Here is a 27,903-nt window from a genome sequence, read left to right on the forward strand (position 1 = left end):
AAAGCTGGCGCCACTCGTATGAAGAGCCCTTGTAGTATGATGAATTTCTATGACATGTTACCTTCTATGAATAAAGGGAACTACAATAATTAAATACCAATCTACTTCGAATAAGAATGTAGCGTCTTTTCAGATCTAATGACTGCCAAACAATGGGACCAATGATATTGGGATTATGACACAAACGATGTTCTTCATATTAGTTATCCTCAGCTTGTGTGAGTATTCATATCACTACTACTGTCTTAGATGCAATCAATTTAAAGAACGCCTTTTTTAAACATTAAAATAAAAAAAAAACAGACTGATCAGCAGCAGCCAATCAGTGCCATATGAGTTTTGCTCAAGACATCTAAGATCTTAAAATAACAAATAAAAGTATCGAATTCGATTACGATGTTATCAATTCTGAGACCTTTGATCTCTTAAACAAAACTTGGACTATCTTAGATCTCTTAAACAAAACTTCGGTACTTCTGGGCTACTGATTGTTGATATTAATTCTGTAAAATCACCCTTTTCGTATTGATTAAATGAAATGGAAGTTATAAACAGTTTTTGTCGAAATCATAAAATTTGTCTAGTCGCAATCAAGAGCCAGAAATAAAAAAAGATTGATCAATGTTTGATTAGACGTGGCTAAGTGCGTAACTGCGCCTATTAGCAATGGCTTGGTGTCCTATGTGAATCTGAGCCATGACCCGGAATTGGGTCCAGTAGCTGAATTCGGCTGGGAACAAAGTGATACCACCAACAGTGGGCTGCCATTGTCCTTCGTGGGTACTTTAGCCTACCTCGTCTACAGAGCTCCTGTGTCCAAATGCCGTGGATACGATTTCTCCATGAATCATCCACTTGTAGCCCACTGCAGGTATATTCAATATTTTCGAAGCTTTCAGTCGCTACGACTTCGGCTGTAGTTGAAACATGCATATGCAGTCAAAGTTTTAAAATAACAAAAATCTGCAGTGCCAGAAATGAATTCCAGAGCTTTATATATATAGCCAAAATTGGGGTGACTGCATAAGTCAACTTCCACATTCTGTGCATATTGTTGTACTTCGACATTCTGTATATATCGTTGTGTATTCGTTATATATCGAACGGCTTCGCAGTTCTCGATAAACCCCAGGACTTCTCGCTGACTTCAAGCAAGCAGAGTCACGGTAGTCGCACTTGGAACACGCAGCTACCAATTTTAAAATGCCAAAAGCATAGGTTCCGAATTTACGCCAAAAATTGACTGACGCAATCCGTCACATGATTGTTCAAAATGGTTGCATGACTCTGAATTTACATAGAAATTTGAGTATTATCCCGAACCAAAATTTTTCAGTAATGTAATTAGAATCACGTAACTTATAAAGCAAACTTTAAGTCTCTTGTTATTTCGGTGGTTATTTCAAACCATGCTCATTACACCTTTGCATCAAAGACTGGGTGGGGTGATGTCTTATTTGTTTAAAAGGAGGATTTGAAATCTACAATTTTTAGAATTAATACTTCAGCAAATTGTTCCATTGTGTAGCAGCTTGAATTTTATTAATTTCGAAATAAGCAAAATTTTCCTATTATTCTTAAAGGTTTACCTGCTCTTAAAGCTAATATTCTTCAATTCGCTCCAGAGAAAACTTCAGCAAATTGTTCTGTTGACTTTGCAACTTGAATTTCGTTGACAAAGTCGAAAAAATCTTCCCAATTTTCTGTGTGGTTTGCCTTGCCTGCCCTTAAAGCTTATAGAGCATGTTTTGGCTGATAGAACTCGGCAAATACTATCTTTTTGACTGGTTAACTGCTCTCAAACGAAATTTGTAGCAATTATATTAGTCCTGCTGATCTTTTATGCGATGTACCTTAAAACGTAGAGCATAGTTTGGACAATGTAAATTTGCAAATAGTACCATTTAAAGTGCTTAATTGCTCTCAAACGAAGCTTGTAGTAATTGTATTAATGCTGCTGGTCTTTTCTATTACCGATTTTTTTTGTACCAATTTTTCGTCTGATCGTTTTTTTGCTCCACCCACCATTTGACTTTTTGTTGTGAAAAACGGAATAAACAGGTAAAGCCTTTGTAGGTTCTAATTTTACGGATTATTGAAGCTGCCGAAAAGGCGTAAAATCCAGGTAGGAGGGGCGATTTTGGTTTTAATTGCTTTCAAACGAAGTTTCTAGCAATTATATTAGTCATTTTGGTCCTTTTATGCGATTTTTCGCTTGACCGACTTTTCGTCGGACCCATTTGACTTTTCCCTTAAAAATGGGATAAACAGGTAGCGCCCAGTGGGCATTAAATTCTCATAGAGACCTTCAGCTCACTAGTCTCCAAGTAGGCGATTCACAGAAATTGTTTTGGAGACTTATACTTATAGTGTGAAGGGCGGTTCTTAGAAGTTGACAACCCCCCCCCCCATCAACCCCCCACTTACCCCCTGCACATCTCATCTCACACCCCTTCAATTAAGCTAAAGCTAGCTTCACTAAACCCAAGCTAGCTACTGACGAAGCCAACCGCTCGCCGGTCTTGAAGAGCAATTCTCCCGACGTTAGTCGGTTATGTTTCTACTACTTTCTCAGTAAAGATTCAGCTAGCTTCTCTAAGACCCATCTAGCTCCTGACGAAGCAAATCGCTGGCCGATCGTTTGAGAACTAGTCGGTTGGGCTCTCTTTTTTAAATATGAAACATAGATTATTTTGTTGTTTTCACTAAAAAATGATATGCCCGTGAGATTGTTGATTTTTTTACTTGAATTATTGTTCCAACATTTCTTCAAGAAATGGCGGAATATTTATGCGGGCCTTCCGATTTTTCTCCTGAGCAAAATACCAGATTAAGGCTTATATTTAGCCATATTAGGGCACATACTCCATAGCAAAGTACCATATAAAAGCTCTTGGAACGCATTTCTTAACTATATAACTTTTAACTGTATTTAATGAAATTGTATATTTTTCAAAACATTTTCGTGTTTTATACATCGGATTTTCTCTGATGGATATATTGGACCATCTTAGAAAGAATATTTATTGATACTGTTCCATAAATGGTTTTGAAAACCGCGAAGCGGTAGCTAGAGTTTGATGCTCAAAAAATGGAGTCATTTTAGAAGTCTCGTTTAAATGTATTGCGGGTTTTGCAGGATTAAAACCAAAATTTTTTGTTAATTCTGTTTTCTTGTTTTTCTTGACAATTATAATCGGATTCTTTCATATCTATGTTGGATTAACTAAGTCTTAGCTTCAAAGTAAAGACAATCGTCTGTAAGGCTTTTAGCGACAAAGAATTCAAAATTTCTTGAAATTCTTTTTGGCATTTTTCCCAAAATTTTTGGATTTTTTGTCTTTCTTGATTGAAGGTTCAGTGAATCATTCTACGGGCTGGCAAAACTGCCCTTTTGTACTGATCAAAGATGATCTTTAGAGGCCACTAAATAAATATATTTTTTAAACAAATGAATTTAATTTCGCTAGTTCAAAATTCTAAAGATTGGTTCCTGTCTCTTGGTTCCCGAAGATTGAAAGCAGATCTGAGGGATAAACGTTGTTTTAAATGTTCAACAGTTCATGGAACGAGAGGGAATGGGCTTTGAAGATATTGACAAAAAATTAATTGATTTTCATAATTTTGGTCTGCATGTTATCCCATTTTTTTTTATTTTACGGGTCACTGAATGTTTCTATTGACGAATTTAAGTTTTTGCACAAATCAGTTGCGTAGAAAATGAGTTGCTTTGGATGACTTTCATATCAGTTTTCGAGTAATTTTTGACCGAAAAACTAATTGCTCAATTCAGCTTAAAAATTACTGCTGAGTGAAGAATTGATGTTACGTAGAGAACAGCTGTAAGAAAAATCGAGTGATAGGTACAAACAAATCAACAAAACTGCTTTTATTTGGTTTGCGATATTGATATTTTTTTTAAAAAATGAGCTCAAGACATCTGGACAACAAACCTAACTAGAATAATCCAGAATTAACTCAAATAAATTACCTGATTGTGAACGTATTTACGTTGAGAACATAGAAAAAAAGAAACGAAAGAGCGGACAGTTTAAAATCTCAATACTGATTTCGTTTTTTGAAACTTATTGGCTTGAGACTCTGAAACAATTATTCTCAATTTTGATACTGTTCTTATTAGCTAGAATAGTGTTTACTATAAGATAAGCAAAATAGGAAAAAGGAAACCTAATCGAGAGAAAGTAGAGAGAAAGGACTATCAAAATCAAAATCTGATAACAATAACCTAAAACTTCTTTTTTTTCAATTGTCGCAAGTTTCTTGCATGCCGCATTGACTTTCACGTCCTGTTTCAATGATTTCACCAAATTTCGGAGAAAAAATGACGAGAGCGACTCAAATTAGGCTCAGATTACAGCCTGCTGCTCTCAAAATTTTTTTCATTTGTGATTTCTTAAAGACGCCCAATCAAATACTTTACAGGTTTTTTATGTCTTCATCATAGACTCTTGTTCTGTATGCTTGGGGCAAAATTTTCTTCGTTCAAATGTTTGCTCGGGTTCTGTCTCCGCCGCAATTCAGAAAAAGGCAATGAATATGCTTTTTCCCCGTACAATATTGCGCCTGTTTGTCAATGCTGTGGGCGATGGAACTTTTTGTACCTGAGTACGGAGTTTAGCATGCTCTGGTGTACATATGTACAAAGATGTGCTAACATGGAAGATTCATGATTTTGGAAAATACACGGAATTTTGGGAATTCGTCGGATTTTTAATGGATTCAGCTCCTCGTACAAAAATTTTCTAAAAATTTGTCTAAGTGAGAAATTTTAGAGACTTGCCGTGCAGCCATCTTTAAATTTTGTCCCATCTTGTCTACATTTGAGCTTGTCAATTGCTCTCGAGCGAAATTTGAGGCAATTTTTGCAACCGTGTGTGTCTTAATTTATTGCTAAATTTTTGCTTCAACGTTTATGCCTTTTTGTTCTGAACCTTAATCTCTTGCAAGTGAATTTTTCCCGCTTGACTTCTGAAATTTGTCGTGATATCTATTGCTTTCATTCCGAATAAAGTTTGTGGCTAACATAAAGGGGGTTTTTTGAAGTTGCAAAGAAGATATAGCGTAGCGGCTAGGATGTCAGACTGTAATCCAGGAGGTTGCGTGTTCAAAGCGCTCTGGGGTCGGGAATTTTCCGCAACCATGGAAAACTTCTAAGCAACATCCCCTTGACATTAAATTGCTCCACCTATCGTTCGAGAGCAATTCGATCAAAGTTGGTGGGTTTATGATTGTTTTCAAGATGGAACCCGTTGGATGTAAATTGTTTTTAATTGCTCTCAAACGAAGTTAGTAGAAATATTAGTCCTGTGGTCTTTTCTATGCGATTTTTTGCTTGACCAATTTTTTGTCTGATCAATTTAATTTTTCGCCCTCAAAAACGGGCTAGCAGGTAGCGCCCGGAGGACATTACGTTGCCAAGTAGCTTTCTTAGAGCCTTGTGTTTTACTATTTTCTACGTATGCGATTCGCCGAAACTGTTTTGAGGAGACAATTTCAAATTTTGAAGGACGATTCTAAGTCGGAAAGTTTGACCCCCTCTGTCGCCCCTCGTCCACGCTCCTGCAACCCGGCGATTTCGACCCCCTCTTGTCCAGCTCTCCCACAACCCTATTCCCCCTACCCCCATCACTTGACCCCCCCCCCTCACTCCGCGCGGACCCACCTGATGCATCCCTCAGCCACAGATGGCTACTACCGATGCGCACCGCTCGCCAGTCTTTTGAGGGCAATTTGCCTGATGTTAGTCGTTTTAGACGTTGTCCATTTGCTAAGTTCAATCAATGTTTTTTTTACTTAGAGTCAAAAATAAGTTGCCACCGCAACTTTTTGCAATGTAAAAGTTTAATTGGAATGCTCCCATTTCTCGACCTTATCTCAAAATACGTTTCACAGTATATTCTACACTAGGCTTACTCGAGTCAGAATTTGACAGTTGTGCAATAAAGAATACTGCAAGTTACAGCTTGGTGTTGTCTCAAACTCAGACCAAGCAAGACCACTTTAGTAGAAAATCAGTGGTAAAAATTTTTCATAAGCTGCCGCTGACCCGCAATTAATGCAAATGTGCTGCTTAAAGTTGTCGTCTGCTAACTTACTTTCGGCGTATTTGCGTCGTCGTCCTGTATTTTTCTGCAAGAGATGTTTCATCTGACCTATTCTGTTTACTTCAAAGAAAACTTTCATGCCAAAACTCTCTAATTGTAAGTTCCAATAATTAGTTCCGATAATATGTTAAATTTATTTCATTAACAGCCGCGAAGCGACAGCTGAGGCTATTATTGGCCTTCTCTTGGTTTTTTACAATTCAAAGAATTTGAATTGTTTTGGGGCGCTGTCTTTTTTTAAGATCTGTTCACACATTTTCATGATTTTTGGAATCAAATTGGAGTAGTGATTTTGGTCAAGCCGAAACAGGAAGTGGCGGGAAAAAGCGAGTGGTTTTGCGGCGTGAAATTTTTTTTGCTCTAATTTTAAAATAGTGAGAATACGGTGTTTGAACAAAAATTCGGTAGTTGTTTTGTTCAAATGCGGCAAATTTTAACTCTAATTTTAAAATAGAGTGAGAAAACGGTGTTTGAACAAAAATTAGCTTTCTCCCTAGTGATTTTTTGTTCACATGCGGCAATTTCACTTTGATTTTTACTGTTTTTTTGGATTGGATTTTTTTCTTAATGGTTTTTCCAGTCCATTCATAGTTCATTCTAGGCCTAGTTTTTTTGTTTAAACCTTTCAATTTTCGCTAGTGGTTTTTTTTCACATGTTGCATTTTAACTTCGATTTTCTATTTTTAATTTTTTTTTAGAAATCGGGTTCCCGGGTCATTCATAGCCCCTACTAGGCCTAGTCTTTTGTTTAGTCAGTGAAAATTCTTTGAATTGTACGTCAGGACTTGTCCTGCTATGTTTTTTATTTCGTCGTCAAGATTTTTGTTGCGACCATATGACGTCACAATCACTTCAAATCTGCTTTTTGTTCATTCGTTCATGCAATTTCATTTGAGTTGCGTGAGTGACGTCATTTTTCACTCTCAGTGGAGCGGGTGTTTTGTTCATTCGCGTGATTAAGTTTTTGGTCACAAGTGACTTACCTCACTCTCAAAGATGACTTCCTCACTTTGAAATTGACTTTTGTTTACTTCAATTCAAAGAGATAAGGTCAAACGAACGTGTGCCACTTTAAATGAAGGTTATTTGAGAGCAGCTACTAGAGGCAACAATAACTTATATAATTTCTTAACAGATTTTTAATCAAAATATAACATCTCAGCCCTTAATGAAAAAAAAATAAATTTCTTTTTTTACTTTTTTTAGACTGCAGGTCTGGGAAGCTATTGCGGCTGTTTTCTGGCAATCTGTCAGCTATAATTTGTCTTTTAGAAAAAAAGTTATCGAATTTATTGTCCTTCAACGTTGAAAGACCTTTACACAATGTGAGTTTAGATAGCAAATGCTAACTTTGTAGAAAACACTGAGTCATATAATAGGATAACAAACATTCGACAAAAAAACTGTAGATAGAAGGCAAATATCAACTTATGAAAACATTGTCCATAGATAGAAGGCACATGAAAACAAATGGGGGACCTAACAAAAAAGCATTAAATGCAGGCATTAATCAAGGTTCTAAAATCATCGAAAAGAAATGGTTTCAAAGTCAATAAGTTGTTAGCGATAAACTGAAAACTTTAAGAGGATTCCTGCCATTAGTGACCCAATGACCTGCCATTAGTGAGACTATGTGACAGAACAACAAAAAAACAATTGTAAAAATGTATAAAAAAGGAGGCAAAATCCGATCACAAAAATCAACTTTTCGAAAGAAAAACGTCGTGAAAATTGTTAGCTATTAAAGACTACGATTAAATTGTCTCAAACATTGTTCATTAGAGCCTAGAGAACTGCCATTAGTGAGACTAAGTGGCAGAACAACAAAAGAGCCACAAAAACGAGATTATCTCACTGCTAATCAATTAACAATTAATTTATCAAATTATAACAACTAATGATTTTTGAAAGTAAGTTGGCTCAGTCGTGAAAATTTTTAGCTATGGATGAAAACCTTTAAATTGATGAAAATTTGACTCATAAGAGAGCAAAATAATACTGTCCACAATGAGACTCAGTGACAGAATAATAAAAAAGATTAAATTGCAAAAATTGATTTTACTTTGGGACACAAGTAATGTCCATTTCGTATATTTTATTTCGTCGTTATATTTAAGTTAACATTATTTTAAAATATTTAAATATACATCAATAGAGAAGCATTGAGACCTGTCATTAATGAGATTGAAAACGAAAACAACAACAAAAAGCATAGTCAGGAACAAAAAGCACGTTTCATGAAGATAAATAACCTCTAAGTCTTGAAAAAACATTAGTTGCCTTCTGGGGTTTGAAAACAACTGCAGCTATGCAGTATTAGAAAACTCGTATCACCCTGAAAATGATCACCTTTATTGATCAGAAAATGAAGAGAAAAGCAGCGAAAACAGAAGCAAAATTGCCGCGCGTGAAACAAAAATTGGGTATCAAAAAGCGTGTCAGTTGAAAGGCCTATCTCTCACTTCTTTTAACGCAGTTTCAAAAACTGTCACACCTTTAAATTAGTCGCTTTTTTTCGCTCCTCGTACTACTCCTTCGCTCCTCGTACTATTTACGCCATAGCCAACCGCTAACTAAGCTAGGACAATTTTTTACTTCATTATACCACTCAATTCGAAAAAAAATAGAGGAGACGCATGAGAAAGGAAAAGAAAACTGTGAAAACACATTGTCAATCTTTCACGAGTTGTGACTCGAAATACAATTTTTGATTACTCAGTTTTTGAGTAATATACTCAGTATAAAATTGTGTAATATACTCAGTTTTTGAGTAATAAAATTGCATATATGAGAAAACATCCAGTAGATTCCCAGTAAATAGCCGCCATTGATTCCCATAAACCCGACTGTGAGTGAAAGGACAAAAAGTGAAGAAGAATTAGTCGTAAATATTTTAAGGTGTGGACTACGTTGATATCATTCTGTACTTAGTCATACTCTTTTTTCTTAAAGAGGAGATCCAGTGTCTAGTATCAATACCAATATACATGGAAAAGGTGGTAACTATGACATTTATGAACGAAGCTCTAGTAGCCAGCAGCTAAATTGGGTTATATACTTTACGGTTTTATACTTTTTCTATATTTGATTTGGTTTTTCGGTCTGGGCTCCTTTGAGATTGCCCTGCGGAGCATTTGCTGTTTAAAAGCATTGTGTACAGAACGAGAGAATGATGAAACTGGTATGAGATGTCAAATACTTACACAAAATGTTAAACAAGCTGTGAACTAAGGTAATGCGAAAATTTTTATTCGCATAAATGTTCTCTCTAAATTGCAGATCCTCGACAGACGTTTTTAACCCACTTTAGGAAACAATTCCTTCTTTTTCCCTGATCACACACACACACACACACACACACACACACACACACACACACACACACGACACCCAAACTTAAGGGGAAAACAGGAAATTATGAAAGAAATAAAAAAAACTTAAAAAATCTGCAGAATTGATTTTTTGGCATCAAATCTTTAACTGTTTTCACTTACTAACAAAAATCCTAAAACAAGCCATATTTAACAAATTGAATATGGGCAAATCTTTTGAAACGCAGAAAAAATCGGAATTAGGCAAAAAAAATTGAGAAACGGAAAATTTAAGCAAAAAATTTGTTTAATTTTAGACTGCTCTCTTCAACATGGAAATTCACGTGATAATAACGATATTGAAAGGCCAAATGAAAACAATTTTCAACTAAGAAATTACCCCCAGACACTGAAAACACGAAAAAAGCGTACGAAAATCGCTGAAAAGCGTCCACGACGGCGAAACAACAAAATAGCTCAAGATTGCAAAATCAAAACCGAAAATTAAAAACTGCTTCGAAAGAGCCGCGCGTGATCAAAAAAATTTGCTCGCTTAGCAAATAATTTTTTCACACCTACATTCTCTCTCTCTCTCTCTCTCTCTCTCTCTCTCTATCGCTCTCTCAAATGCTACATGATCTGAAAATCACTCTTTTCCCTCTGCTCTTCAAATCGTTCAGCCTTTTGAACTAAATGCTTAGTCCTTACGTGCGGCATCGACTTATACATCTTGTTTTAAATATACTCTAAAAATTATTGAGTTGCATTCAACGTGTAAATGCAAAAAATGACTGACTTTTCAAATTGAGCTAGCTTTCAGTATAATCTAAATAAATTAACTTAAAAGTTGTCAAATTGTTAAAAGCTTTTGATGTTTCCGAACAATAGGTATACGATAACGAGAAGCAACACTTTTACCTATTAGCTGAAAGTTTAATAGCAAGTTTTTAATTAAATATAAGCAAGTTAATTCAGCATTTTTTTTAAAAAATCTATTACAGAAATATGAGCCTCACGTAACTTTGTCTTCAATTGTTGTTAATTTGAGAAACATTTGGTTTTGTGACAATTTTGGTCACTGAAAAAACTTTTGCAAGCAAATTTATTGAAATACTTTTTGAGATGTCTTTTTATTCCGACCCACTTGTGGGGGAGAAACTATATACTCAAATGGGTTTTTTTGTTCAGACAATTCTGGCCGATCGATATATTAATCCTACCAAGTTGAGACTGGTATCATTAAAAATCTCGTCCAGCGTAGAATATGAAATTAAAAAGATTTTTTGATTTTCTTATTTTACAGGGAATTATCGAGGTTCAAACTTTTGAGTAAAGTAGAGTGAATTCCGTTGTTTTTATTCACATTTTCCGTAATTTTTGACCAAATTTTCTTCAATTTTGCTAAAAATTTGTTGAATATATACGTTACATTTAAGTTAGTACCCTACTCGCGTATGCCATAGTTAACTGGAAATAAAACAATTTTTTTTGTTTCTTCTTTTTCGATCAGTCAATTTTGGCTGATCGATATACCCATCGTAGAGAGTTGTGGGTGGAACCATTAAAAAGCACGTACACCGTAGAATATGGAATTCAAAAGCATTTTTTTCGAATTTCGTTTTTTTTTACAGGGAGTTATCGAGGTTTAAAGTTTTGTGAATTTTCGACAGTTTTTATTCAGATTTTCAGTAATTTTTGCTACAATTTGGCACAATTTTGTTAATACAATTTAAAATAAGTTAAAGTTTTTAACGGTATGGTGTTACTGTTGCCGTTAGAGATGGGAGCAACTTGCTGAATTGCAGCTGAATTGCTTGCTGAATTAGAGCTTCTTTGGCCAAAAATTTTGATAAAATTTTTTTTAAAAAATCCTACTTTCAACAAAAATTGCTCAAAATACGCTTTTTTGTTTTACTTTGTTCAAGTTTGCCAAATGTGGAGACCTAGAGACCGCAGACGCAATCTTTTAAAACTCCCAAAGAGAGCCAGTTGAAACTCGTTGCCCTATAAAAGTCTTCTGGAATTAAAATTTTGCCGTTTTTTGCAAATTTAACTCAATAATTATACAAAATGCTTCTTTTTTGAACTATTTTACTCAACAATTGAGCTTATTGGCAAACATCTGAAACACTTGGATGGTTTTTTGGGCATGCGCAAAATCAGGGATAGGTTTGGTTTTATCATGGATTCTTACAAGCGGAATTTTTTAATTTTTTGAGCTGCCTGTATCAAAATATTTTGCCTTTTTTTCCTGATATTAATGACTGACAAACTTTTCTATTCACGGCCTCATCAATAACAGCTCATAATTACGTAAAAATAAGGCCGATTGGACCTATAAAATGTTTTCAGAGAACCTTATGGTCTTAATGGCTTTGAATACGAGTTTTAGTAAACTTTAACTTAATTCTTTTGTTTTGCCCTTATATGTTTATTCTTTTTGCAGTCTGATTTCTAAGTCTAACCATTCAAGAACCAATTAGCTTCCTCAGGAGGTGTAAGTGGACCTGTACAATGGATTTGGTTGTTACCTTATGTCTCAATGTCTCTTATGTCATTGAATGTATTTGTTTTAGTTTTAACTTTTTTTTCTGTCAATTTTCAGCCTATTCTCAGTAAATACAGTTCAAACTTTCTTTCTTATACGATACAAAATTTTCTTTGTGGCGGATTTTTTAAAAAGAAATCGGCCTATTGGTTTTGGTACTACGAGTTTTCATACAAATTTTGTTTTTAGCATAGTTGCCCATTGTTGCTGTTGTTTTGGTTGATTTGTAAGTTGTCACATTACTTAACAATCTAAATGAAAAAACTTTACAAATTTGGTAACTAAATTTATTAATTAATATCATATCGTATTGTTTTAAGCGTTGCGACAACGTTCTCTTTCAGAATTTTGTACAGTTTTATGTCTTTGCCCTGTATTTGTTGTTAATTTTTGTTGTTGTATGCCAAATATTGGTTAATGAAAGTTGTCAGTGGCCAACGATAGATAGATAAATGAACCTAATAATTTTCCTCGGTATATATCTAATGAGAAAGTTTTTAATTAAATATAAGCAAGTTAATATAGCAAATTTTTAAAAAAATCTATTATAGAAGTATGAGCCTCTCGTAACTTTGTCTTCCATTGTTGTTAATTTGAGAAACAATTGGTTTTGTGACAATTTTGGTCACTGAAAAAACTTTGCAATCAAATTTACTAAAATATACTTTTTGAGATGTATTTTTATTCTGACCCACTTGTCGGGGAGAAACTATATACTCAAATGGGTTTTTTTGTTCAGACAATTTTGGCCGATCGCTATAATCATCGTACAGAAATATGAGTGGTATCATTAAAAAGCCCGTCCAGCATAGAATATGGAATTAAAAAGATTTTTATCAATTTTTACGTTTCATAGGGAGTTATCGGGGTTTAAAGTTTTTTGATTATTTGACAGTTTTTATTCAGATTTTCTGTAATTTTTGCTACAATTTGGCACAGTTTTGTTAATACAATTTAAAATGAGTTTAAATTTTTAACGGTAGAGTTTTACTGTTGCGGTTAGAGATATGAGCAACTTGCTGAATTGTTTGATTAGAGCTTCTTTGGTAAAAAAAATTCTGATAAAAATTTTTAAAAATCCTACTTTTTTCATCAAAGAGAGCTAGTGTAAACTGGTCGCCCTATAAAAGTCTTCTGGAATAAAATTTTGCCGTTTTTTGCAAATTTAACTCGATAATTATACAAATTGCTTCTTTTGTGAAGTATTTCACTCAACAATTGATCTCATTGGCAAATATCTGAAACACATAGTTGGTTTTTTGGGCGTGTGGCAAAATCAGGGATAGGTTTGGTTTTATCATGGATTCTTACAATCTGAATTTTTGTAAATTTTTTTTGGAGGTGCCTGTATCAAAATATTTTGCTTTTCTTTTTCTAATGGAAATGACTGACAAACTTTTCTTTTCGTGGCTTCATCAATGACAGCTCATAATTTCGTAAAAACAAGGCCGAATGCACTTATAGTTTGTTTTCAGTGAGTAATTCTTATCCCTATTTATCATAAAATTAACAAAAATGCGAAAATATTTTGAAAAAGACCGCTCCACATTAAAAAAACCCGAATAACTATTGATTGTAAGCATCTAAGATGAGTTTAAACCTAGCCCTGATTTTGCAGCGCGTCTAGCAAATTATTTAAATTTTCCATATGTTTGCAAAATAGATTATTCAGCAAATAAAATATGTCAATAAACCAAAAATAAGTGATGCATTTTGTAGAATTATTGAGTTAATTTTTCGAAAAACCGACAAAATTTTAATTCAAGGTTCCTATTGGAAACAAAAGTAACACTAGCCTTTTTTGAGTTTCCGAAGAGTGTGACATTAGATGTTTAGTTTCTATTTTGGCATATTTAAATATAGTGCGATAAAAATGCGTATTTGGCGCTATTTTGGAAATTCGAAAAATTTAGCAAAAATAGTAACTAAAAAATTCGGATAAAACCAATCGATCGGCTCGCTTCATCTATCCGTAAAAGTAAAACCACTAATATCGTTGTTAACATTAAAAAAAACTGAGCGAAATCGACCAAATTTTCTTTAAAGAATACGGAAAGCGTGGATAAAAAAATAGCGGCATTCCGTGTACTATTTCCTAAACTCTAAACCTCCATAACTCGGTAAATATATCGGCCGTCAAAAATTGAATGAACAAAAAAACCATTTGTGTATATAGTTCCTTCCTCCACACAAGTGGATCGGAACAACAAAAATTAAAATTTGGCGAAGCTTCAGATATTTGTCGAGAATTAAACTAAATCTTGCAACGGGTGAAAGTTAAAATATTATTATTTTTTTTGATATCGACGAAAATTTTCTTAACGAAACTTTCGTCTACTACCCCAAAATTTTGAACGTCAATAACTCCTGTAAAAACGAAAATCCAAAAATTTTTCAATTTCGTATTTTACCCTGGACGGGCTTTCTAATGGTACCAGTCTCAACTCTCTACGGTGAATATATCGATCGGCCAAAGTTGACTGAACAAAAAAACCACTTGAGTATATAAATCCTCCTCCACAGTTGGGTCGGAACAACAAAAACCGAAATTTCGCGGCGTTTTTGAAATTTGTCAAGAATTAAACGAAATCCTACAATGGGAGAAAACGTGCAAAAGATATGCGCAAAACGAATTGAAATTGATTTAATTGAGCGAAAAGTTCACGCCGAAATGTAAATCCAGTTTTATCTGCTCGGTACTGTAGCCCTCGTTCAGTTTTATGAGATTGTGTTGGCAGATTTTAGGGCAATGGTTTTGAAAATTGTAGACAAAGTGATCAAAGATGGTGTGAACAAAAAACTATTTGATGAAACAGGTAAAACGGTAGTTCCAGATCGGTAGAATTCTAGATCAATCTTTTACGTATGGACAGCGACATTAGCGCTCTTCTTAATTTATTCAGAGTGTGTTGACAGTTTTAAAGCCTTGCGTTTGGTAAATGTAGAGGTTCGATAGATAGTAAAAGACCAAGCACGCACCCATTCTACCATTTTGCAAACTTTTGTAAGTAGATTTTTGGAAATTTATTTTATACGATTTTGTTGCGGAGGATAACAAAGTCATTGATTCAGAAACCCTTTATGAGCTCTATAAAAAGTTCATATTGAATTAATAGTAATCACTTCATCGAATATCAAAAAAAGCCAAATTTGATTAAAAATTCCTCATAATTGAACAAAAGTTAAATGAAATTGTGTTAGGTTTATGCAAAACTTAAAACCTCTATAACTCCTCGAAACAGACAAAGCAGTTGAGCATTAAGTTCCTCCCCTCTAAAGTGGATCGGATTAATTATTCCGACATCTGGTGGGTTTTTAATTGCTCTCGAACGAACTTTAAAGCAATTATTTTAGTTGTTTGGTGTCTTTATGTAAAATTTTTGCTTGACCGTTTTTATTCTAGACCGTTTTTAATTGCTTGACCAATTTTATTCTGTTGTTCGCTTGCGTGCTTTGACTTTTTTAGCGACTTTTTGATTCTTTAATTCTTGATATTTGCGCGAACGAAGTTGCTCGCATCGAGCCCCTGTAAATGAATCTTAATAACACTATTTGAGGCCCGATAGTAAAATGTATTCTCGATAACACCTCTCTGAATTTAATGAAGCCCCAGCGATTGGTACGAGAGCAATTCGTCCGACTTAATATTTTGGAATTTTTTTTATCACGGCTAAGGGTTGTAAATTTTAGTTTCTGCCATGAAAGTGAGGCCACAATGCTTGCAGGGAAAGTGATAGTGTCAAAGGAAGGCGAGCCCGTCACTCCCCTACCGAGCATCAGAATCAACTTATGTGAACAAAATCCGCAAAAGACAACGATGTTCTCAAACTCAAATGAACAAGGAAAAGAACATGTTGCACATTCAGAGCAAGCTAGTCCACAGAATCCAATCTCGGTTCCAATGAAAGTTAGCGATGCGTCATATTACTACATTTTCTACAGATGCGAGAGTAGCAACGTCGTCAACAATGGAACAGAGTAAGTCAATCCATCAAGACAGAAAATATTTGTTATAGCTTAAGGCTGATTAATAACCGCCCTCATCTTGTCAGTCGGCTATTATAGTGGCCCTAATTTTTATTACCATTCCAAGAGCAGTATTGGTGGAGCGTCTTTTTACGACTCGCTAATTTTGTTGGAGTGTATTAGAAACAAGTGAAATGCGTGAAAACGCATTTTGTTTTAAGCTTTTTTAGCTGTTTAATTGCTGTCGAACGAAGTTTGAGGCAATAGGCAATTATTGTAAACGCGCGTGACTTTCTTTTATGCAAAGTTATCGCTTGACCGTGTTTGTGCTTTTCTTCCAGAACATTTGTTGATTTCTCAATTGACTTTTTCACGCTTCAATTCTCCATCATTGTGTGATCTCAATTGCTCTCATTGTTTCTTGCCAACATAAACGTGATTGTAAGGGTTCAGGATCCAAGCCGTTGTAAGTTACTGTTTGAGATATCAGACTGCTATCCTTGAGAGCGCGGGTTCGAACCTAAATTCAGTTTCCCATCGCCTGTTGTTCGAGAGCAATTCATCCGACGTTAGTCGAGTAATGTTTTTTTGTTTTCAATTTTTTTTTACCATTTGGAGAGTTTTGTGATTGAAATTAGTTCTTCGAGCCATTCGAGTTTTTCAATTTGATTGACAATATTTTTGAGTTGTTATTGTTGGAGTGCATTTTGTAAATTTGAGCAAATTTTTGCCTTAGGTGTTTTTAACTTTTTGCTTAATTCTTCTGATTTTATGCTTCTCGCTGTAGTTTTTCTATCTTCTGAAGATCAGTTTTAACTGAGAGCTATTATATAGTGTTGCTATCATGAGGTAGCTTTTGAAAAGCTAGAGATAGCTCTCACTTAGCTTTTCCCGCTGGAATTTTTTTTTGTTTTGTTCTTTGCGTTTTAATTTTTCGTTTTAGTTGTTAACTTTTTCTCCGTTGAGTATTGGATCGACTACTGATCTAGCAGTTGTAATTTAAAGTTGAGGCAAATAAAGGCTTTGAAGACACTTGAAAGCCAGAAGAGGACTTTTTGTTTTAAATTCTACATGTGTCTATTTTCGAGTTGTAATTTTCGATTATCAATTGTTGTCCAATATTGCTCTGCAAATTATTGGGTTGTTCACTGATCTTGAAAGAAATGTAATTAAAATGTTGATCAAAATAAGGTTTTGGAATTTGAATTTAAACATTTTGAAGAGATTTTTGTTCGAATTTTATAGAGAATAATGTTTTTAGACCTTCTTTCAGCTCCCTTCGCTTTCGCAGTGCATTTTGTAAATTTGAGCAAATTTTTGCCTTTCCTAAGTTTTTTTCTTTTGGCCTAATTCTAATTCTTCTGATTTTATGCTTCTCGCTGTAGTTTTTCTTTTTTCTGAAGATCAATTTTTACTCAGAGCTTTTATTTAGTGTTGCTAGTATAAAGAAGTTTTTAAAAGCTAGACATAGCATTTCTCACTTAGCTTTTCTCACTGGAATAATTTTTTGTGTTTTTATCTTTTCCGTTTTTTTTCGTTTTAATTGATAACTTTCCTCCGTTGAGTATTGGATTTACTACTGATCTAGCAGTTGTAATTGAAAGTTTAGGCAAATAAAGGCTTTGAAGGCACTTGAAAACCAGAAGAGGACTTTTTGTTTTAAATTCTACATGTGTCTTTTTCGAGTTGTTCTTTTCTATTAATAATTGTTGTCCAATATTGCTTTGCCCATTATTGGTTTGCTTACTGATCTAGAAAGAAAGGAAATTAAAATTTTCATCCAAATAAGGGTTTGGAAATTGAATTTGAACATTTTGAAGAGATTTTTGTTCGAGTTTTATGGAGAATAATATTTTTTGACCTTGTCTTTCATCTCCCTCGGCTTTCATAGGTTTTTGTCTTTATGAACAAATTTTGTTAGGTTAACTGTTGTTTGCTATCAGTTTTCTAAAAAAAATAAGTGTATTACAAGGTCTTTTACCGTGACTTATCATTTTGGAATTGCAACTTACGTTTTTTTTACCAGATGCTTTCTCAATTTTTGTCAGTTACTTGAATCATCTTTTTCCTGTTCGGCCTTTTTTTTAATGTTTTTTTGGAGTCTATTTAAAACAGGTAAAAGTCATTGCCGCACGTGATTAATTTTTAGAGAGAGTGAGAAAAAGAAAGAGAAAGGTTTTTGATCAGTGCAGTTTTTTTGGAAGATTTTTTAGTTTAGACTTGTTCTTTTTGGGTACAGTAAGTTTTAAACCATGCTAACAGGTAAATTTACCTTTGGGGGCATTTTTGTCTTTGTCCGTTGTATATTAGACTTTAAGATGCAATCTTGCTGTTTTTTAGTTGCTTTTGAACGAAGTTCAGCAGTTTTTGTAAATGTGTTGGTCTTTTTTATGCAAAATTTTTACTTGACCATTTTGCGCTTTTCTAGAACATTCTTTGGTTTCTCAAGTATTTTTTTCACGCTTTCGTTCATCATTTTTGTGTGATCTCTATTGCTCTCACTCCTAATTAAATATTGTTGCTAATTTAAAATCATTTGCAGCATAAGGGCTTGATAGCCGAGTGGGCAGTGCGTGAGGTTATGGATCGGGAGGTCAATGGTTCCAAACCCCGCGGGGTCAATTTTTTTTCCTGCCTGCTTGTCATTCGAGAGCAATTTTCCGACAGTCGTTTTATGTTTTTATTTTGCCACTTTAGAGTCATTTGAGCGGTTATTGTATATTTTTTCAAGTTTTTTACTGTCTTGCGCATTTGCTTGTTGAAATTAGTCTTAGTTTTGGTGACTTTTTGATTTGACTGATATTATTTTGTGTTTGTTTTGTTCGGAGTAAATGGACTAGACTAAATCCGTTTAATTTTTGCTTTTCTTTAAAATTTTTTCCTACTTCTGCTTTTCTGCCTTTCAGAATAGTTGTCGATGTTCAGTTGTTTTTTGAAATTCGTCTCAGCGGAGTTTTTCTTAAGTGATTTAATTTGATTTGTTGATAGGTGAGATCTTCATAAAATAAATGATCGAATTCTGCAGTTTTTTGTTATTTTTTTCTGCTCTCGTAATAAGTGATTTACAGTGGGCTTGAGTGTCATGTGGTGCTTAATGAACAAACAAAAATAGTGAGAACCACTGTTGTACAACAGGTGTAATGAGAACAACTGTTGATACCTTGCATTTGTTAGAGAATGCCATATAAAAGTGAAAAGATTTTAAGAGTTGGTTGTTTTTCGTTTTTCTCGGTCTTTCTCGTTTTTTGAAATGTATCGTTTGTTAGTTTTTTTAATGACATGTAGCCTTTAATTTAAGATAAACTATTTCAAATAATTGCTCTCAAACGGAATTTATAGCATTTAAATTAGTTCTGTTGGGCTTTTATGCAATTTTTCGTTTGACCAATTTTTGTCTGACCCATTTGAAATTTTATCCTTAAAAACGGGATAATCAGGTAGCGCACAGCGGGCATTATGTTTCATTAGAGGCCCTTAGCCGCTTTTAGTATTCCGTCAAGTGATTCGTGGGGTGAAGCTACTGAGAAGGTCGCAGTTAAGGATTAAAAGGTCAATTTTAGGAGTTTTGAGCCCTAAATGTTGAATTTTTTTTGTGTTTTTTCTCATTTTTCTAATTCTTTGTTGGACCAGTCAAAAATTGAGGCGGGCTAAAGTTGATAATGGTTCATTACAAGACAGAGGTATTTTTATGACCATTTTAAGAGCTATATGTTTTGGTACTCCATCAAATCACTCAAATTTATTCTAATTTTCACAATCAAGTTTTTTTGAATGTTTTTGTCATTTTAAGTTTTTTCAGCCCTAGGTGTCAAAGAACATCCTCTAGGGTTTGATAATAAGTTATTGCATAGTTTGTTGTGGTAATGGAACGGTTTTCGACATTTGAACAGCACGAATTTTAGTATTTTTTGACAAAATTTGCAATTTTTTGACATTTGTTCTCATTTTTTTCTGTTTTTCTGACTTTTATTGTTTGTCAGGTTTGTCCAGCCCAGGGCCCAGAAAACCTCTTTTAGTGTTTGATAATAAATCACTGAAAATTTTCTAATTGCCATGGAATAGTTTTCAACTTTTTAATATCACAACTTTTAGCAGATTTTTGATAAAATTTGCAATTTTTAAGTTTCTCAGTTTTCGCAGCACTTGGTGTCAGGAAACCTCTTCTAGTAATTGATGATTGGTTACTGTGTAGTTTCTAGATGTAATGGATTTTTGTTTCAAGATTTTAAAATCACGAATTTTAGCATTTTTTTTTTTACAAAACTTGCAATTTTCTGACATTTGTTGTCATTATTCAGGTTTTTTCACTCTCCGGGTTCCCAGAACTCCTCAAGGGTTTGATAATAAGTTACTGATTTTTTTTGTTGGCCATGGAACAGGTTTCGTTTTTTAATATGGCAAATTTTGGCAATTTTTGATAAAACTTGCAATTTTTTCAATATTTTTGAAAATGTTTGTCAATTTTGTGGTTTCTCCAGCCTCAAAAGCAAAGGAAACTCCTCTAGGGTTTGATAATAGGTTACCGCATAGTTTCTAGATGTAATGGAATAGTTTTCAAGATTTTAGTATCACAAGTTTCAGCAATTTTTTTTTTGAAGTGTTTGCGATTTTTTCAAGTTTGAATTTTTTTAGATTGTTGGCACCAGGGGCACAGGGACGGCCTCTAAGATTTGATAGTAAGGTGCTGCATAGTTTCTAGAGCTAATGGAATGGGTATCAATATTTTAATCTCGAGTTTTAGCAATTTTTTGATAAAATATAATTTCAAATTTTCGGAAAATTATTGACATGTTCCAATTTTATTGATATTAATGAGCCAGTAAATTTATTTAAGGCTTGAATTAGAGATGCTGGATATTCTCTTGAGACAATGAAATGTTTCGTTCTGTAGACGTTTTTATCACAATTTTTAGCAAGCTTTTGTTAGAGTTTGTAATTGGTAATTGTTTTAAAATTTTTGAATATTTGTTTAACGATCATTACTGGCCAACGAAACTTTTTAAGCCCTGCAGATAGGTTACATGACAGAACTCCAGAGACAGAAAATGATTTGGAATATTTTTTTCACTGCGAAATCTGGAAACTTCTAAATTTTGCACTTTCAGTTTTTTCTATACGATTTAATTACTAACAAGCCTAGAAAACTAGAATTTGCACAGTCAAATCTCATCATGGAAAGTATTCCTAGCTCTCTCTCTCTCTCTCTCTCTCTCTCTCTCTGTCGGATAGGGTTTCTTTCCTTCAATTGTTAACATTTTCAATCTCGCACACTCTTTTTTTTCCCTTAATTCTTTTGTTTATGCGGCGCTTCAGCTACTGTTATGTTGCGCGATGTCATCTTCTATTCCCCGCACTAAAACTGAATCATATTAGAAATGTATGAACATATTTTTGTTTGAAATTTTTGATCATAAGTCACTCAACTAGCAGTTTAAGGAAGCTGAATTGTATATGGAGATCGCGGGTTCGAACCCCTCAATTTTGGAACTTTCTCTTTCCATAAAAAATACATACACCTCTGAAATAATTAAATTGCCCCGTCTGGTGGGGCCGTTTTTTTGGGATTTATCTCGGGAGTTTTTCTATCTGTATCTTGCGGCATGCAGGTCTCTTTCGCAATCTACCGGTTCTGGTGCTGTGAATTAACTTTGAAGTTGAATAGGGCTTTTAGTATTATAATCACATCGCTATATAAAGGAACATGTTAATTGATCCACATTGCTATATAAAGGTTTTTATCATATAGACAATTAACCTATTATTAAGGTAATCTAATGTTACTCTAAACACTACAGAGAAATATCTACAGAAAAAAGTCTTTGCTATTAACATTTCGTGTAAATTTTTTGTGAAGAATCTAGTTTTTTCAGAATACCCTTCAGTAGTTTCTCTTGCATCAGCAGCCTTATCGACCCATGTTTGTAGCTGTTGCCGTATAAGTCACGTAATTCAAGTTTTTTGCGCAGATGCATTAGCTGTCTAGTGGCTATATTTCGTATTAGACCCTATTTATTTTTGCATCGATTTCTTAAGTTCGTGAAGTTGTTTCCTATTTTAACCTTTTACATAGATGTGGCTGTTGTCTGAGCAATTTTTTTGATTTCTTGCCTTTTGGGCGATCTAGATCCTCGACTGAGAAGTTTGTAAAGAAACTGAATTTTATATGTAGATCGCGGGTTCGAACCCCTCCATTTTGGAATTTTCTCTTTCATGAAATGTTCCATAAAAAATACATACACCTCTGAATTAATTAAATTGCCCCGTCTGGTGGGGCCGATATTTTTTGAATTTATGTCTGGAGGTTTTCTATCTGTATCTTGCGGCATGCAGGTCTCTTTCGAAATCTAACGGCTCTGGTTTTTTGAATTAACTTTGAAGTTGAAAAGAGTTTTATTATTTTGATGACATCGCTATATAAAGGAACATGTTAATTGATGCACATCGCTATATAAAGGTTTTTATTATAAAGACGTTTAACCAATTATTAAGGTCATCTAGTATTACTCTAAGCACTAGAGAGAAATTTCTACAGAAAAAAGCCGATACTATTAACATTTCTTGTAAAATTTTGTGAAGAATCTAATTTTTTCAGAATACACTTCAGTAGTTTCTCTTGCATCAGCAGCTATATTGACCCTTGTTTGTAGCTTTTGCCGTATATGGCACGTCATTTAAGTTTTGTGCGCAGATGCATTGGCTGGCTAATGTTATTTCTGAATGTTTTTTTAAATAAGGCTCTCCATTCACCATTTCTTAAGAGATTGTTTCAATTGATAGGTTTCTCGGATCTTTTCCTTTTGTGCTCCCCTGTACGTTATGCAACCCCCAGTTACAGAGCAAGTGTCATGACACAGTAAATTATTATGTAAAACTATTGCACGTGCTTCTGGGAGGTGCAAATAATATGCGCCCACTAATTGGGGGGTCGGGGTAGGGGGTTACAAACGAAAAATATCCAGTTTTTCAATATATTTCAAAATTTGGAAGAATGGAATCTGCTTCTCATTTTTTGGTCACTTTATTTCGAATATTCTCTTTTTTTTGCACAGAGTAAATTAAAATTATAACCATGCGGTTAAATACACTTGAAACAAAAAATACTTCAAATCATTCAAACAAAATAATGTAATAATCATCAACAAGTTTCTTAAAGAATCACATGATAAAATTTTCGTTCGGTTGTTTTCTTCCTAAAAATAAAAATAACTTAAAAGCTACGTTACTATTCAAATGAATTTTTTCATGTTGTGAGAGCAAGAAGTCATTCAATGTTTTGAAAACGTTTTCATTTTTTGCTAACCGAAGTCACTGTGGTAACTTATTCCATTTTTGTACGCATTGAAGAACAATCGAATTCATTCTAAAGCTGGTTTTGGCATTTTGTCTAATTTTGAATTGTTTTGTTCGAGTGTTTTGATGAAGACTCAGATAGCCGTGAAAATTTTCAGATTTTTCTGTCCTAGCGATATCATAATGAAATTTGATTAGCGGCATTTTTGCTATTATTAGCTTAGCTGGTAGGGTCTTTGTCTGGATTAGCAGATCTCTCGCTTTGTCATACTTTTTGCGTAGAAAGCAACCTTTATACCCCAGTTAATCTGTCGGTTAAGGCGTTTTAGGTTTTTTGCGGATAATTTTTGAAAAAAGATTGCCGAAAATGATAAGTGTGAAAGCACAGTGATTTTAGAAGAAGAATGCGCGCGTTCAGGGGAACTTGATTTCTTATAAGGTAAATTGATCGTATAGCATTAGCCATATTTTTCAAGGTTTTATTCAGCTGCTCATCGAAACTAAGATTCCTGTCAATTTGAATAGCAAGATATCTGCAACTTTTTTGTGTTGTGAGAATTTCGTTTTTGTAAAAATTAATAGATCCGAAATCTGAATTATCGCGGGAGAAAAAGATTAATTCGGTTTTGTTTGTATTCAAAGTTAGTTTGTTCATCTCTACATATTCTTCTGTTTTTTGTAATATTTCCGTGACTTTTCCATCTAAGCTACTTTTCGGTCCACAACAGACAATACTTATGTCATCTGCGAATTGAATTACCCTTTCCGTTGTGTTTATATTAGATGAGAAATCCTTCACATATAAAAGAAAAATGAGTGGTCCTAAAACAGTTCCTTGTGGCACACCGTGATTCACAATTTCAGAATCAGAGAACATGCCATTAAGTTTTACCAATTGTCTGCGGTTGTCTTCGTGCCTTTTGTTTTCGCTTTGTTTGCAGTTATGCAACGCAATGAGTTTTTTTGGGATTCTTCTAGCTATGTTTATCAAATCAGCCATCCTCATCAATTTTGGTTGCGCGAAGAAGTCGAAGAGCAATATTTTTGGCGACTTCTACCGCTCAGTATCTAAATTTGTTAACACAACGTCACCTATTAGTTCCTTCAGTATGATTTTTCAGGTCAATCATGTTTTGTCAATCAGAGACTACTAAAAGGTACTCTTAAAAAGTCAGATTCTTAGGAAAACTTTGGCTCGAAATGTTTTTAGTATCAGTTTTTTTTATCATAGAGTGGTTGAGCTGAAAAAAAATTATACATGCTCACGAATACATGATTGAACTCACTGAAAGATAACTCCTGCACTGGATAACTCGGATATTAATTCAAAGTTGAGAGCTTGACCTCTAATTAAAATTCAACTATCCAAACTATGGTCATTGAAAGGGAGCGTTTAAAAAAACGAGTGCTTGATATTTGATCTGAATGCAAAGATTTTTCAGATCAGAGTTTCCGTTTTTTAAGTTGCCCGTTTGTTTCTCACGGCTGTTGCCAGCAATCGACTGCTGTTTGGTTTGAAGTCGAGTACTGCTAGCGTTAGTTCAAGTGACTCATTTTGACCAAAAAGGTATAGCGTGTCTCATAAAGTTGAAATAATCAAGCGTTTCAAAAAACACTGCCCACATTGCTCATTTGCATGCTCAATTGCATATTTTGGCGTTTTTCAAGCCTCTAAATTTTTCAACTTTATGGGACAGACTATAGCTTTAGTATATTCTCGATAACCAGTAATTAATAACCAAAAAGATCCTAAATGGTTTTTGGGATATATTCTGGTGGCGATTTGGTGGCAATTCACTACCAATAGGCAAATCAAAAATGCGACAATATTGCATTCACTTTTTTTTAAAAAAAATAACTGATGTCTATAATAAGATTCTAACATGATTTGTGGCTGTTGATTATAATTTTATTTATTTTTCAGGCGTCTGAAGTGCGAGAATTTTGTGAGGGAGAAATGCGTCCAAGTGAATAGTCTTCTGGGTAAGAGATCTTCAATTTGTAATTTGCAGTTTGATATCAGTACTGGGTGTGTCATTTTTGCCCACATCTCTGCTCATTCTAGTGTTATTAGATAGCATGATCTGGATGGATACTCGCACAGAGGGAGGACTTATTGGTTAATACGTGTTTTTTAATTGCTCTCGAACGAAGTTTGAAGCATTTATTGTAAATGTGTTTTTTTTGCAAAGTTTTAACTTCAGATTTCTTGCTTTTCTAGAACAATATTCGCTTTCAATTGAGTTTTTCACGCTTTACTTTTTGATTTTTACGTGATCTCGATTGCTCTCAATCTGACATATGTTTATTAATAACATAAAAGTGAATGTGAGTGACGGTTGTTTGTAGCGGATATCGCCCAGTTGGGAAGCTGGAGGACTGCTAATATATGGGGCTTGGGTTCAAAACCATGTCTGGTACCTTCCCTATAGTATTCATGGAAATTTCTATTCTACACCATGTCGCCTGGCGTTCGAGAGCAATTCTTGCGAAGTTGGGGAGTGTATGTTCATGTGTGTCAGTGTCGGTGTGTGTGTGTGTGTGTGTGTGTGTGTGTGTGTGTGTGTGTGTGTGTGCGTGTGTTTGGGGGATTAAAAAAATGGCAATTATTTTTTTAAGCAATTCTTTCCTGTCTCTTGGTCTTTTTTGTGTTTTCTTTTTTAATTTCTTTTTTGAACGGTGGTTTTGTGTAAAAACCGATGAATTTTCGTTGCTTCGAAACGAGTCTTTGAGCCTTTATTTTTCACACACTCTTTCTTTCTTTTTTTCTTTAACTTTCTATCTTTTCCTCTCTATTCTCTCTGTTTCTTTCCTTTCTGTCCTTCTTCTCGCTTTCGTTCTTCTTTCTTTCTCTCTTTCTTTCTTTCCTTCTTTCTGTCTTTTACTTTTTCTTTGTTTATCTCTCTCTCCTCTCTCTCCTTCCCCTCTCTCTCTCTCTCTCTCTCTCTCTCTCTCTCTCTCTCTCTCTGTTTCTCTCTCCTTTCCGTTTCGTTCTCTCCTATCTCTGTGTTATTTTCTATATTTCCTTCTTTATATCGCTTTTTTTTATTATCTCACAACTCTGTACGCTTAATATATCGATTGCCGAAGAAAACCAGCTGAGCATTTGGTCCACCGTGAAACGAGAAGTCTGAACAGAATATACCCAAGAGCTACACTCAGGGTGAATTAGAAAATTAAATAGAGCTGCACCTCTCCTCCACGGTTTCTTTTGGTTACGCACAGGTTGAGTTTTATTATACCTGCTGAATTGCAGTGTTTTTTCCGTTACCCAAAAAATTGCTATTAAACCATTTTTTGAGCAGTTATAGTCGTGTTGACTATTCTTTTTTAAATTTAAAATCGGTCGCACTTGAGCACAATGGTTCACAGCGCTTCTATCTAAGCATGTTTTAAGGGTCTTTATTCATGCAGCCTAATATAGTACATGCTTTTTGAGACGTGCTATACAGGCTTTTTTAAGCTCCTAATCTCTGTTTGTTTTGCGCTCATTAAGAATTTCGCATAACAAAAACGAGCGAGCCAATAATGCCATTACCAAAATAGTGCATATCTGTAAATGTCAATAGACATGCAATATACATTGGTAGCGTTATTGATTGGACCTATGGCTGTGATGCGAGGGGCATTGGTTCGCAGCCGAGTTAGTGTCATAAATGGCCACAATCTAGGGTAAATGTTTTGTTTAATACACATCTGTCTCTTTGGCTGTCTGTCTGTTTTCCTTCATTCTCTCCAGTAATTTTGTATCTTTTTTTGTTGAAAGCTTTCTCTTTTTATAAATGAAATTTTAGTCGAACCTGAGAGTAATAGTAACACTCTTATCGTCACTTGTTTTAACGGTGCATCCCAGCTTAGTTAATGGGTCTTGTGACTTGCTTTACTGCCATATTTAAGCTCCGAATTTGCTCATGTTTTTGCTCTACTTAAACATGCCGCGTACCAAAAACAGCGAGGCAAAGTCGCCATTGACCAGAAGTTTGCTTATGTACCTCGTGCAAGAGACCATGGCAAAACGCATGGTTAGCGTAATGGAGAAAACCGTTGGATGTTATGCATGGGGCAAAGATTAGCAACCGAGTTGTTGCCAAAAATGGCTCCTATTTTTTCGAAACAAAAAATGGGTAATTCTTCAATTCCATCCCCTCCCCCCTGTCTGTTTTCTTGTCGTTCATATTTTATCTCTTTCTCTTTAATTCCTTTTTGTATTGTTATATTGTTACAGTTTTTTTCGGTATATCTATTATAGTAATTAAATGTCGCAGTTGAGCAAAATAGTAAACAGGGCTCTTTTGTACATGTTTTATTGGGCCTTCAACATTGAGCCTATTGTAATATATGCCTTATGAGACGAGCTATAACGCCATGTTTAAGCTACTAATCTGCACATGTTTTGCGCACATCAAGCATGCGGCATAGCAAAAACCGCGAGGCAGAAATCATTTACCCACATTTGATGTGCAATAGATAATGGCAATAGGCATCGGTAGTGTAAGGGTTAAGATCTATGGTGTTCCGCATGTGTTCGCGTCTTGAGCTTATACCTATAAAGCTTCATATTTTTCCGGCCCAAAAATGGATAGGTGTTTGTTTTTCATACAATCCTCGATCTGTCCGTTGTCTATTTTTTTGTTTTTTTCCTTCTAAATTTTTAATATATCAA

At 34.5% G+C, this 27,903-nt stretch overlaps 1 protein-coding gene across 2 annotated transcripts in view; it reads left to right on the top strand.

Moving 5' to 3' along the window:
• Positions 1-27,903, top strand: part of LOC142340622 (RUN and FYVE domain-containing protein 2-like) — a 208,602-nt gene that overhangs the window by 35,495 nt on the left and 145,204 nt on the right. Inside the window, exons 2-5 of one of the 2 annotated variants that reach the window (XM_075391325.1) lie at positions 132-218; positions 634-871; positions 15,675-15,962; positions 25,165-25,223. The exons of the other annotated variant lie outside the window; for it this stretch is intronic. Of the exons in view, the coding sequence (XP_075247440.1) occupies positions 176-218; positions 634-871; positions 15,675-15,962; positions 25,165-25,223 (628 nt within the window). The 5' untranslated portion in view covers positions 132-175. The remainder of the gene's footprint in view (positions 1-131; positions 219-633; positions 872-15,674; positions 15,963-25,164; positions 25,224-27,903) is intronic. 2 annotated transcript variants of the gene reach the window in all.

This window comes from Convolutriloba macropyga, chromosome 1 (genome assembly GCF_964194025.1).
Source record: "Convolutriloba macropyga chromosome 1, txConMacr16.3, whole genome shotgun sequence".
In the NCBI taxonomy this organism is placed as follows: domain Eukaryota; kingdom Metazoa; phylum Xenacoelomorpha; order Acoela; family Convolutidae; genus Convolutriloba; species Convolutriloba macropyga.